General features: G+C 52.8%; 3 protein-coding genes across 12 annotated transcripts in view; 2 read left to right on the top strand and 1 right to left on the bottom strand.

Annotated features, from left to right (window-relative positions):
- The window catches only part of QRICH1 (glutamine rich 1), a 52,056-nt gene extending 47,416 nt beyond the window's left edge, over positions 1-4,640 (top strand). For all 7 annotated transcript variants that reach the window (XM_060633637.3, XM_078443085.2, XM_060633634.3 and 4 more), the window contains 4 exons: positions 996-1,104; positions 1,463-1,614; positions 1,936-2,026; positions 3,694-4,640. In XM_060633637.3, the coding sequence (XP_060489620.1) occupies positions 996-1,104; positions 1,463-1,614; positions 1,936-2,026; positions 3,694-3,886 (545 nt within the window). In that variant the 3' untranslated portion in view covers positions 3,887-4,640. The remainder of the gene's footprint in view (positions 1-995; positions 1,105-1,462; positions 1,615-1,935; positions 2,027-3,693) is intronic.
- NDUFAF3 (NADH:ubiquinone oxidoreductase complex assembly factor 3) overlaps positions 1-12,245 on the bottom strand; it is a 339,096-nt gene extending 326,851 nt beyond the window's left edge. The window contains exons 1-5 of one of the 3 annotated variants that reach the window (XM_060633679.3): positions 11,617-12,218; positions 11,301-11,514; positions 11,098-11,164; positions 10,892-10,992; positions 10,549-10,813 (exon numbers count right to left, since the gene is read on the bottom strand). In XM_060633679.3, the coding sequence (XP_060489662.1) occupies positions 10,697-10,813; positions 10,892-10,992; positions 11,098-11,164; positions 11,301-11,514; positions 11,617-11,693 (576 nt within the window). In that variant the 5' untranslated portion in view covers positions 11,694-12,218 and the 3' untranslated portion in view covers positions 10,549-10,696. Of the gene's footprint in view, positions 1-10,548; positions 10,814-10,891; positions 10,993-11,097; positions 11,165-11,300; positions 11,515-11,616 lie in introns of those variants that run through there. The other 2 variants (XM_060633680.3, XM_081794922.1) reach the window with 2 other exon arrangements.
- Positions 4,877-9,988, top strand: IMPDH2 (inosine monophosphate dehydrogenase 2). Of its 2 annotated transcripts, XM_060633644.3 has the most exons (15): positions 4,877-5,078; positions 5,522-5,570; positions 5,789-5,890; positions 6,207-6,281; positions 6,597-6,803; positions 7,306-7,393; positions 7,467-7,666; positions 7,746-7,836; positions 7,929-8,024; positions 8,299-8,370; positions 9,025-9,168; positions 9,255-9,399; positions 9,498-9,641; positions 9,721-9,804; positions 9,907-9,988. In XM_060633644.3, the coding sequence occupies exons 1-15, from the start codon at positions 4,981-4,983 to the stop codon at positions 9,926-9,928; spliced, it is 1,617 nt and encodes a 538-aa protein (XP_060489627.1). In that variant the 5' UTR covers positions 4,877-4,980; the 3' UTR covers positions 9,929-9,988. The 2 variants fall into 2 exon arrangements, with proteins under 2 accessions (XP_060489627.1, XP_060489629.1); XM_060633646.3 differs by lacking the exon at positions 8,299-8,370 and having other exon boundaries at positions 4,878-5,078.
- Positions 12,246-12,860: the final 615 nt, after the last annotated feature.

Below are 12,860 nucleotides of genomic sequence, written 5' to 3'. Positions count from 1 at the left end.
TCTTGTGCCACTCATCTGCTTCAGATATTTTGAGGGCAGGGAATCTTATCGTATTGCCAGTGGGCCACAAAATAGAAGAGTAGAGATAGTGCTGCCAGAAAGAGATGGGAGTGCACTAATGGACTTAGGGGACCAGCTTTGGCAAGAGTAGAGAAGAGGAATGTGTTGGGCAGAATATTTCTTTCCCTGCTCCTAGGATGTGGCATCCTCACTGTCTGCTTGGAGAATTCCTGAAACTCCTGCAGGAGAATACTGTTTCACCAGGGCCTCAGTACTTGGCACATAAACACTGGTACATCGACTGTTGAATGAACACATGATGGGGGCTTGGTGATCAACCTAAGTGTCATCTTCTGTTCACATAGACCTGGCTGCACAGGGCTTTTGATCAAACATTGGCCTTTGCCCCTGCCCAGCCCTCAGTTTGCTTATGAACCAGCGTCTTAAAGTTAGACCTTCCCTGTGGGAGAACCCTGTAATAGTTCTGAATATCATTCTCCCCTTTATCCAGACAGGGAATGAGAATGAGCTTGCTTTTTAGAGGTGGAAAACACAAGAGGTTTAACAAGGACACACATATTGGTTCTTTGGGCCCTTGACACCTTTGAAAAAATATGATGAAAGCTCTATACCCTCTTTCTAGAGAAGTATGCATATATGCAGAGTTTGATTTATAGTTTTGGGTGTTACACTATGTTCTTTTGCCCAGTTGTAATCTTGGATTAGAGGAAGAATTAACATCAGGTAAGAATCATATAGGGCACTGGTTCTCAGGAACTTGTTAGAAATGCACATTATCAGGTCCCACCCCAGAAACTTGGGCTGAAACCCAGGCATCTGTGTTTCAAGCTTCCAGGTGATTCTGCCATTCTCTAGGGAGATTTTTCTGGGAAACTTGTACTCCTGTGTGGTCCTTGTGCCTCCCACTTCCCATCCTGCACCTCTGAGGGCCCTTCTCCCATCGTCTTGTTGTAGCAGTACTCTATTCCTCCTAGGCTATGTCCTGCCCAGCCACGTGACTGAGGAGATGCTGTGGGAGTGCAAGCAGCTCGGGGCTCACTCCCCTTCCACCCTGCTGACCACCCTCATGTTCTTTAACACCAAGTAAGTGTTCTAGAAGCTCCATGCTTAGCCACTGCTGGCATCTGCCCAGTGAAGAGGGTGGAAACTATCCAGGTAGACTTAGGAATTCCTTTGACACATATTTGAGAGCATCTGGGCTACTGAAAGCCTTCAGCCCCATTTGGCTACATTTGTGTGGTGACCAGTGAGGCAGACAGCCTTGCCAGACCCCTGCCATCAGTCTTGATGTGGTTCCTCCACTAGACAGTGTTTTTGGGTGTGGGCCTGCCCAGATCCTGGGAGTGTGTGCATCAGCTCCTCCGAGACACTGATGGCAGAGGCTGAGTCATGGTCTCCTCCTGGCACCCCTCCCTTTGCCTTGCTTTCACTTGTGGTGCAGATACTTCCTTTTGAAGACAGTGGACCAGCATATGAAGCTGGCCTTCTCCAAGGTTTTGCGACAGACAAAGAAGAACCCCTCTAATCCTAAGGATAAAAGCACGAGTATTCGGTACCTGAAGGCACTTGGGATACACCAGACTGGCCAGAAAGGTAGGGGCTACGGAAACAGGTGCAACTTGTCCTGCCCTGTCCTTGTGCCGGGGGACTAGTGATTAGTGTGAAGGTTGGGATTTGCTGGATAAGAATTCTCCATTCCCTTCTCCCCAGCCAGAAACTTCAAACTCTTCTAGAAGCAGAGATGCCCCAGAAATGATTGCTGCTTTTTCCTTTCATACTTTCCCTTCATGCCTCACACCATTTTTCCTCCCAATAAGTCTAGTTTGGGATGGCTAGAAGCCTAAGGTTCCTAATCTGGGCCTGAGCTAAAGCAGTCTGATGCCATGTCTCTGGTGTTGGGGGTGTGTTTTGTAGTTACAGATGACATGTATGCAGAGCAGACGGAAAATCCAGAGAATCCACTGAGATGTCCCATCAAGCTCTACGATTTCTACCTCTTTAAATGGTGAGGAAGCTTTATGGTGGCTGGGGGACTGTGTGTGTGTGCATGCATGCACTGTACCTGTATACAAAGGCATTCTTTAGTCACGAACTGAGAGTAAATACACACTTCCCAAAAGCTAAATATAGAAGCAACCTTACTGGTTTCCCAAAAACATGTGGAATGACCAGCATTGTAATTTTATATGGTCCCCTGTCTTGGAGAGGGGAATGAAGGTAGAGGGAGGAAAGTATAGAGAAGTGGCTTCCATCACATAGCATAGCTTAACATCTTCCTGTCCTTGACCTTTGTCACTAGCAACATCAATCTAGAGGGGATTCGTTTTCTTTGCTTTTGCTGTCTTGCCCTTTCAGTTTGACATGTCATCTCTACAGCAATGCCAAAGTGATGTTTCTGTGCTATAGTTCTTAACATGTTACTTAGACTAAAACCTTCAGTGGTTTTAGTTTATTATATAAAGAAGAGTAATCTTAATGTTGCCAACGAGGCCTTTCGTATACTTCCCTTGCTCATCTCATGTCCATGTAGCTCTTGGCTCTCTAGCCATGCTGGCTTCTCTCCACTCAAGGACTTCATGCTCTCCCTACCCGCAAGGCCTCAGCATAGAAATTTTCCCTGTTGATGGGGCGCCTGGGTGGCTCAGTTGGTAAAAGTGTCCAACTTTGGCTCAGGTTATGATCTCGCGGTTTGTGAGTTCCAGCCCTACGTCGGGCTCTGTACTGACAGCTCAGAGCCTGGAACCTGCTTCAGATTCTGTGTCTTCCCCTCTCTCTGCCCCTCCCATGCTCATGCTCTGTGTCGGTCTCTCAATAATAAATAAACATTAAAAAAATTTTTCCCTGTTGGGCAGGCCTTCCCCACCCGCTACGGGCCCCCATATTTGGCTAGTTGGCTCCTATCAATCCTCTTCTCAGCTTTATTAGGAAAGCATTTCCAGATTCCCTACCTGTTCTTTTGGGCTCTTTCCTTTGTAGCATTTATCACTGATTGTCATTTTGTGTGTATTTATCTAATTGTTGACTATCTCTCCTCTTACCTGTAAGCTCCATAAGGTGGGAAGTCTTGGATTCTGCTCATTTCTTGAACACCAGCTCCTAGTGCAGACCTGGCACACAGTGGCCCTTTGATAAATCTTGAGTGGATAGGTGAATGTAACTGTTTAGACAGCGACATGTGCTAATAAGTACAGCAAAACATTGAAGGGGTAGAGTGTGAGCCTAAGTAAGGGTCCCAGCATCTTAGCCAAGCTGGGAAGGCAGATAGAGTCCCTTAGGTAAAATTGAGGAATTGTCAGTGGATTGGGTAGAGGCAAACAACATGAGGAAAGACTTGGAGATGACCTTGTAAGTGGTGAAATTGGTTCCAGGTGGGATATAGTTGGACTCAAGATGAACCCCACATCCTTAGGTATCACTCAGAGGTATTCACAGCTGGCAGCATGTAAGGGAGGAGTGGAAGGGAGGTAGCCTATTACTGACATTTGCAGTAGCCCCAAAGGAGGTCCTAGAGGTAATATGTGTTGGCTGCATGGAATTCAGTAGCTATGATACCATACCTCCAAGAGCTGCTGTCTTCCCAACTTTTGCAGACAGCATCTGTCCAGTAGATTCCAATGTGGGAGGGTTGAGACTGTTGTGGTTTTACCCAGCTTTTACTGATATATTTTTCAGCCCCCAGAGTGTGAAAGGCCGGAATGACACCTTTTATCTGACGCCCGAGCCAGTGGTGGCCCCCAATAGCCCAATCTGGTACTCGGTCCAGCCTATCAGCAGAGAACAGATGGGACAGATGCTGACTCGGATCCTGGTGATACGAGAAATTCAGGAGGCCATTGCAGTGGCCAACGCAAGCACCATGCACTGAGATGCCTAAGCCATGGTGCAAGGGAGATGATCCAGGAAAAAAAATGGACAGACTTTCACACTAAAGAAGAGGCCTCCATTTTTTCTTTTTTTTATTGGTGTAGTTATGAAGCCTTTCAGACTGCTTCTGTTTAAAATGTAAAAGGAAACTTTGCCTCCTGTGCGTCTCCGTAAATCTGCGGCAGATTCCTCAGCCCGTGGGGGTGCTGGGTTTCCTGAAAAGCCAGATGTCCTAGAAAGTGGCTGGCTGGCTTTTTCTTTTTTTGTCTGGGGCCTGGGAAAGGGCTTGGACTGTTAGGAGAAATGTGGCCCGTTCCCTTACTCTAGAAAGATGGAATTAGTGATGGATGGACCCTCCAGGGAATCTCCCCAGCTGGCTTCCACTCTGACTGGCAGACGTCGCTGACCACAGGGGAGCCACCGTCTTTTTCTTTCTTCATGCTCAGACATAAACTTAGCATCTTAATGGAAGGAAAATGAGGGGAACTTCAATTATGATTTATTAAAGACAATTTCTATTACACCCTCCTTTATGACAAGTGACATTTTAGATGTTAAAGTAAAAACTTTACCATGCCTTTTTTTTTTTTTTTTTTTTTTTTTTTGGCCTAGCATTGAGGCCTTAAACCTGAGGCTCCTGTGCCTGATGGAATTCTTGTAACATACACTTGTGTATCATATAAAGATACCACTCTGTTTCTCTTATGTATTCTTAATCTAGTTGTTTATTAAGAATGACAAGCACGTCTTTTCAACATGCTAGTGAACATCGCCTCTTTATTTGGGAGGATCCTGGCGGGCCAGTGGAAGCAAAGCCTTGCCTGCTAATTGAACGGGTCAAGGTCTTGTGGGAGGGAGCAGACACGGTAACACCCAACTACAAGGCTACAAGCCCTAGTGCATGCTGCGCGCATGCGCTCCTTCGGTAGTCCCGCCCCGGAGTCGCGTAGGCTCCGCCTGCTCGCACTGCGTCCTGACGTCAGTGGCGCGCAGGGCGCAATGACGATATCGGCGGGTTTATATTGGCGCGGCCCAGACGGCTGAGGCCTCTGCGGCGCGGTCTTCGGACACACGCGGCTTTGCCCGGTCCTGGCTATGGCCGACTACCTGATTAGCGGGGGCACGTCCTACGTGCCAGACGACGGGCTTACGGCACAGCAGCTGTTCAACTGCGGGGACGGCCTCACCTACAAGTGCGGGCCTAGCGGGCTCACCTGGGCGAGGAGAGGGGCGGCGCGCTGCGGTGGGAGGCCGGGTGGGGTTTTCCACTGAGCCCTCTGGGACTCGGGCGTGGGGACAGGTTGCGGAAAATCCCCCATCATCTCCGGCTCCATTTGGTAGATCTGAAGTGGGGCGGAATGGAGGAGGCATCTTGGCAGTGCTTGGGATTTCAGACTAGAAGCTCCATTCTGTCGGCACATGGAGTTGTCAGGATGCCAGGGTCGCTGTTGACAGCTAGGTGGCAGAAAAGGTCCCCTATCTACATCTCCACCTTGTGATTTGTCTTCCCTTAATGTGACACGGGCTAGGGCAGTGCCCTCTAGGCCCAAATGCCCTTTGATGTGATCAGTGGGGATGGAATCTTAAGCCGCCCTAAACCTGAGCCTTACTCCCAATTCATTCCCCTTCCCCATAGTGACTTTCTCATTCTCCCTGGGTACATCGACTTCACTGCAGACCAGGTGGTGAGTATCACCAGAAACTGGGTCCTGAACATCAGGTTAGGTAAGGTACTCCTTTGCCCTGTCCTCTCAGCTACCAAACCAAATTGGGCTTGGGGGTAGATTCTGTAGAATAGTCTGATTGGCATGCATGTCATGCAGGGCACCTGATTTATGGGGATCTGGCACCACCCTGAGGCATATGAGGTGCTTTCCCACATTACTTGGCTGTATCTCCTCAGGACCTGACTTCTGCTCTGACCAAAAAGATTACTCTGAAGACCCCACTGGTTTCCTCACCCATGGATACAGTCACAGAGGCTGGCATGGCCATAGCAATGGCGGTGAGCATGACGGGACAGAAGGAGGGGCCCCACATTGTTCCCCAAAGGCATATAGAGTCATGCTGCTCTTGCTCTTTACTTTTTTCTTCTTTTTAAAGTTTATTTTTGAGAGAAAAAGAATGAGTGGGGAAGGGGCAGAGACAGGGGTCAGAGGATCCGAAGTGGGCTCCGTGCTGACAGCAGAGAGCCCTACGTGGTGCTCAAACCCATGAACCCGTGAGATCATGACTTGAGCTGAAGTCAAGATGCTTAACCAACTGAGCCACCCAGGAGCACCTCTTTGTCACTTTTTCACTATCTTCTGTTTATCGTGCAGCTTACAGGTGGTATTGGTTTCATCCACCACAACTGTACACCGGAGTTCCAAGCCAACGAAGTTCGGAAAGTGAAGGTCAGAAGGGCAAGGATAGTGGTCAAGAGCTCCTGGGAACTGCATTGAGGTGGAGTGGGGGGTGGGAATGGGGGATATATTCTCCTGATCTTTTCCCCACTTTGGGGTTCAATTCTTGAGAAGACTATGAGACCCTGTGTCCTTAGGCAACAGAAGAGGACCAGGTGGACAGTACCTACAGCCCACCCGTGTTTCCTATTCCTGGGTTTGAGTTGTGATTTGGTCCTGTGGCACTGCCAGAGGGGGGAGTTGGCACAGACCCCGGGCTTCAAACTGGTAAAGGCCGTTCAGAAATATTCTTGCCATCCCTTCCAGAAATATGAGCAGGGATTCATCACAGACCCTGTGGTCCTCAGCCCCAAGGATCGAGTGCGGGATGTGTTTGAAGCCAAAGCTCGGCATGGTTTCTGTGGTATCCCAATAACTGACACAGGACGGATGGGAAGCCGCCTGGTTGGCATCATTTCCTCAAGGGACATTGATTTTCTCAAGGAGGAGGAGCACGACCGGTTTTTGGAAGAGGTAGGTGCTACTGACAAAGCAAAGCCAAGCTCTAGCAGCCAAGGCTTAAGACAAGGTTTCTGTTGCCTGAATGGCATCTCTGGGGGCCTTTGCAGTCCAGAAAAGATGAGTGCCCAGCCAAGTTTCTGATCCCTTCATGGGGTTCGTGCATCTCTTCCCCACCAGAGGCTCTGAATGGGCCCGAATGTTTGCCACCCCCAAGGTGCAGGCAGTACTCAAGGATCAATTTCGACCTCCTCTTCCAATTCTCTTGTCATTGCTCTGGCATGGCATTTCTGTCTCCACTATGTAACAGGAGGCTCTGTGTACCATGTTGTCCTTTCTACTGAATTTTCACCCCTGCCACTATATTGCTGCACAGACTGTTGGGTTCACTTGAGGAGGGTGGTTTGGGTGCAGGTGTGTGATCGTGGTGGTCTTTGGAACCTCCCTCCTGTATTAGGGCAGGGTCTGTTGGGAAGTCTGGTCTCTGGCCTTTTCTCATAGCTCCCCTCACTGCTAGATCATGACGAAGAGGGAAGACTTGGTGGTAGCTCCTGCAGGCATCACATTGAAAGAAGCAAATGAAATTTTGCAGCGCAGCAAGAAAGGTGAGTCCTAGAGGTGGAAGGGTTCTGGAACCAAAGACCAGGGTTCTGATTTATGTATTTGCCCTACCTCCAGGAAAGTTACCCATTGTAAATGAAGATGATGAACTGGTAGCCATCATTGCCCGGACAGACCTGAAGAAGAACCGGGATTACCCACTGGCCTCCAAAGATGCCAAGAAGCAGCTGCTCTGTGGAGCAGCCATTGGCACTCATGAAGATGACAAGTATCGGCTGGACTTGCTAGCCCAGGCTGGTGTGGATGTAGTGGTTTTGGTGAGTTGTCACATAGGCAGGGTAGGGTGGTAGGGGCAGCTGTAATACCAGTCTCACTGGGACTTTCTTTCTGTCCCAGGACTCTTCCCAGGGAAATTCGATCTTCCAGATCAACATGATCAAGTACATCAAAGAGAAATACCCCAGTCTCCAAGTTATTGGAGGCAATGGTGAGGCAAGACTGGGCACTGAAGGACGTGGGGCAAGAGGAGGGAAGCTAAGCTCCCACTTAGACCTTCACACAAGCTTTTCCCTGTTGTAGTGGTCACAGCTGCTCAGGCCAAGAACCTCATTGATGCTGGCGTAGATGCCCTGCGGGTGGGCATGGGCAGTGGCTCCATCTGCATCACCCAGGAAGGTAGGAAATGCTTCAGCAGGCCCTCAGAGACTCTGGCTTCAACAGGGCCCTTAGTCCCAGATGGCCTGAGCCAAGCGCTCTTGTGGGAACAATACGGAGTCCTCCAATAGGGGCAGCCCCAGGGCCAGATGGGCCCCTTGGATGGGTGACATGCTGGAAGACGAGCTCGTCATTCCTCACCTGCCACTCCCTCCCACCCCACCCCTCACCTAGCCTGGCCTCCTTGCTCCTGCTCTGCACCCTCTCTAAACTCTGGTCTGTTTGTTTTATTTAGTGGCTCCCAAGATCCCTCCAGACATAAAGTCCCACAGCCCCAAATGCCCTTCTACTGTCACGGGCTGCTATAGTAAGTCCAGCCCGGCCCACTGGCCCGGCCCAGCTGCCCACTGCCCGGCTGCTTGGTTGACTGTAGCTGTAGCTCCCGGGGTTTGTGGTGCTGATGGGTGGGCAGGGCAAACTGAATGACAGACCATGGTTTTGGGGGCTGCTGGAAAACACAGCTCCCTCCTCTTCCCGGGGTGCTCATAAGGCAGGATCTCCTTCCCAGGTAGGCCCTAGTCTGCCCACATTTCCTATAGTAGGCACAGCTCAAGAACCAGCAAGCCACTCTTCCTTCTACACAACCACTCCCCTGATCTTGCCCAAGCTGCCAACTAGGCAGGAAGGGGTGGGCCTCTGGGTTACTAACTGCACGGTGACCCCCTACGTCCACTTGATACCAGGTGGGTGGGGCTTTTCCCGGCTGCTGACTGCATGTGCCTGAGGCTGCCCTGGGCCATGCACACATGCACGCGCACATGCAGGATTGAGTGGAGGCCATCACAGCTATTTGTACTGTTCAAGGCAGACGGGGCAGCAGCCATCCCAGACTTGACTCTCTCGGCCAAGCTGCAGTCTTGGTGCATCTGTGGCTGAGAGCTCCGGGGTGCTGAGTTATGGCCACAGGGCCCCTTGCCTGTCCCCATTAATTCCATCCACCCATATATTCCTCTCTCAATAGTGCTGGCCTGCGGGCGGCCCCAAGCAACAGCAGTATACAAGGTGTCAGAATATGCACGGCGCTTTGGTGTTCCTGTTATTGCTGATGGAGGAATCCAAAATGTGGGCCACATCGCTAAAGCCTTGGCCCTTGGGGCCTCCACAGGTGAGGCCCAGCACCCAGGGAATTTGGTGGGATTCCTTCCCTAATGCCACTCAGAGTCTGCCCCCAGCACTCCCATCTGTCCATAGTTATGATGGGCTCCCTCCTGGCTGCTACTACTGAGGCCCCTGGCGAGTACTTCTTCTCTGATGGAATCCGGCTAAAGAAATATCGTGGTATGGGTTCTCTTGATGCCATGGACAAGCATCTCAGCAGCCAGAACCGATATTTCAGGTGGGACAGGAAAGTCAGTTATCCTGTACTGACAGCCTTGTACTGGCAGCTTCATCTATGCTTTGACCTTGCTTGTGTTGTCCTGTCTCTCCCCACAGTGAAGCTGACAAAATCAAGGTGGCTCAGGGGGTGTCTGGGGCTGTGCAGGACAAAGGGTCCATCCACAAATTTGTCCCCTACCTGATTGCTGGCATCCAGCACTCCTGCCAAGACATTGGTGCCAAGAGTTTGACCCAAGTCCGGTAAGCTTGGGGAGTTGAACATGGGTAGAGGGGGTGGTTGAGGGCCAGCTACCCACATCTGACATCCGTCCCTCTTCAGAGCCATGATGTATTCTGGAGAACTCAAGTTTGAGAAGAGAACATCCTCAGCTCAGGTGGAAGGTGGTGTCCACAGCCTCCATTCGTAAGTGACCAGCCCTTTTGTACCCATCTACCTTCAGAGCAAAGGTTTTTGCTGTGCCTCCTTCCTCCTGCCACACCTCACAGCTTGTTATTCTGCTTACAGGTATGAGAAGAGGCTTTTCTGAAAAGGGATACGGCATACCCCCTTGGTTTTTCAATAAAAGTTTGGGAAAAAAAAAAAACAATGCCTGATCTTTGAGGTCAACAAGCAGGTGTGGCTGTGCAGCTGCCACTATCACAGATGCACACAAACACAACACCCTCATTTGTGGGGAAAGCCTCAGACATTGAGGTCAGGATACTCCTTGGATCTGGAAGGAGGAACTAGTTCTTGATTCAAAAAGTCCCTCCTGAGGCAGCTCACAAGATGAGTCTGGCCAGCTCTGACTCACAAGAGTGCAGTCTCACATTATGGCTACTTAGGACAGGTCATGGAACAGTCCATGGGGGCTTTGGACTGGCACTCACAGGTGCTTGGCCACGTGGGACCAGGTTGAGATCCACATATGTATTCTCTAACTTGAATCTCCAAGGGATCTTGTGGAGAAAGCACTGAGGTCCCCTCAAATCTGCATGTGAGCAAGTAGTTAACATTCGCAGTTTGAAACAGGTGCCTATACTGCCTCCTGCCTCTGAGGAGGTAAGTAGCCTAGATAAAAAGGTGATCCCTTGGTTTCTTTGCAACCCCCACCAAGAGCCCACTGAGCCAAGTAGCTCCTCACTAGCAGTAAACTAGAACAAAATGGAAGATGTGGATTAAATTATTAACTTGCTGGCAAGAAAGACAAGTGTTACAGTGCCAAAGGGGAGGGACTAGTGAAAGCGCTGGAAACCCGTGTGCACTGCAAAAGTGCCACGGCCCTCCTGGACAGGTTAGGTCAGCTCCTGGCGGTTCATTCTGCAGCTTGTGCCAAAGTTGTGAGCACAGTCCCTCCAGGTGGAGGAATAAGGGCAGCTCCTGTCACTCGGCCTTCATGACACAGGAAGTTGAAAGTGGCACAAGCATTGGGCTGCAAAGAGAAAGCCTGCATCAGCTTGGCTAGAAATAGGACTGGGCCCTGCTCAGCACTCCAAGTGGCAGGACTTACCGTGTCCTGCACTTCCACCGCGATGCCCCGCTGCCTCATGGCTTGCAGCACCCGGGGCTGCAGTCGTTCAGTCCGGTCTCCGGTGCCCACCACAATGATCTCTAGGGAAAGATGGCCATGATTAGCTTATGGCGGGTCAGTGGGGAGGCTGGGGCTGGGTGGTTTGCTGGGGCTGGAAGCACCTCAGCCCTCCCCTTCTCCAGTACCTATTCGCGGCTCCAGCAACCAGAAGAGAGAGAAGCTTTCTTCAGTGATGTCCTGGTGAGTTCCTACCTGGGTTGGGAGGAGGCAAGTTAAGTACAAGTTCGCGCAGCTTTCCCCACAGAGCCCTTACCTGCTCCACAAAGGGGTAACGGAAAAGCCAAGTTTGCCAGGGACAGAATCAGGGGACAGGCCTGGGGCTCTGGACCTCTACTTCCTCACTGCTCACGTTCCACTGCACGACCGAGTGCGGGAGCAACGCGCAGGGCCCAAGCACACGATTTCCGTTGACCATGAAGCCGAGGCTGCTGTAGCTGTCGATATACATGGATTGCGGGGACTCGCGTTGCAGCAGAGAGATGCGCGTCCGCTGGTACAGCTCATCGTCCGCCGGCGTGAGCCGATGCCCTCGCCTTGGAACCCTGCGGGTGGGGTATGCTCAGGTTCTAGGGAGCCGTTGGGGGGGGGGGGGAGTCGCCGGTCGCGGGGGGCGAGAGAATCAGGGACGCTGGGTCTGGACTCACCACAGCAGCTCTGCGAGGTCACAGCGAAAGGCGGCTCGAGCTCGGCACAGGCCGCGAAGAGCGAACGAGGCAACCATGGCGGACCCGCGTGCAGGGAACCCGGCGCTAGGTCAGCGGAGTCGTGGCGAAGTTCTCCGCAGCGCGCTGACAGCGCCCTCTGCGTCCCGGAGGGCACCGCGCGAGTCGGCTGCCCCAGCGCGGGATTGTGAAGGAGCCGTCCCGGGAAAACTGTCCCAGGAGGGCCCGTCCCCTACCGCGGCTCCGGTGTCTGCACCTGCCGCCCGCCCCGCCCCAGGCCCCCACAGACCGTCCTGGGGGAGCCGGACACCTGGTGGCGTGGCCGGCCTCAGAGCGCTGCCTGGGCCCCCGCCGCCGCTTGGTCCCCGGCCCTCAGCTATTAACGCAGGACTCCCGGAGCCTGGGGCGGGGATGCCGCGCACCTGGTCGAGTCCCTCACACCTGGCCAGGGCGTGGGGCCAGCATCCAAGCCCCTAATCCCAGGCTTTGGGGCGTCGGGTTCCGAGGGCGGAGCGGCCAGCTCAGGTTTCCCCCGCACTTCTGCGAATCACGCCCCTCCTCAACCGTCACCCGCGCGACCGTTGGCGTCGTCGCCGCGCGTCTCCCGGGGCGTGGCCACGCGTGGATTGGCTTCTCAGGAGCGCGAGGGGGCGTGGCTGATTGGTTTCGCCTTAAAATGGCTCCAAATCTGCGGCCCCAGCAAGAGGAAGGGGACGCCGTGGTAGGGCGATTGTAGCCGTTCGGGTGGGAGCCACCGGGCCGAACGGAACCAGATATTGAACTAGACAGCTGCTGGAGCATCGCCCTGTCGTCGCTCACGCTGCTCGCGGCCCGAGAATTCCCCGACCCCCCGTCTTGAACCGAATCAGAGGGCCTACTGGCGCGAGAGTCGCTGGCGCCCGCGCGGGTTTCGGGCATCTTCGCGCCCCCACCGTGTCGTGGCCTCAAGGGAATGTTGACGCGTCTGCTACCCACGGGACCGGGCGGGAGGGAGGCTCGGCATAGCGGAGGACGGTCGCAATGGCTTCCCGGGGGTCCTATCGCCGCCATTGGGTCCCCAGCGCTCCGGGCGCTGGCATAGTCACGGGACAAAGGGCCCGGGGTGCGGGGGTGTCCCTGAGGCGGGCGCGCGGCTTTACTTCCTCTCCGGCCCTACGGGTGAGCTTCCCTCTAGGCTGATCTCGAAGCCCTTCCCACCACCGTCTCCGCACTGGTGGCCTGGCTTC

Source organism: Panthera onca, chromosome A2, assembly GCF_046562875.1.
Source record: "Panthera onca isolate mPanOnc1 chromosome A2, mPanOnc1 haplotype 2, whole genome shotgun sequence".
Lineage (NCBI taxonomy): Eukaryota > Metazoa > Chordata > Mammalia > Carnivora > Felidae > Panthera > Panthera onca.
This window is presented reverse-complemented; position numbering and strand designations above follow the sequence as displayed.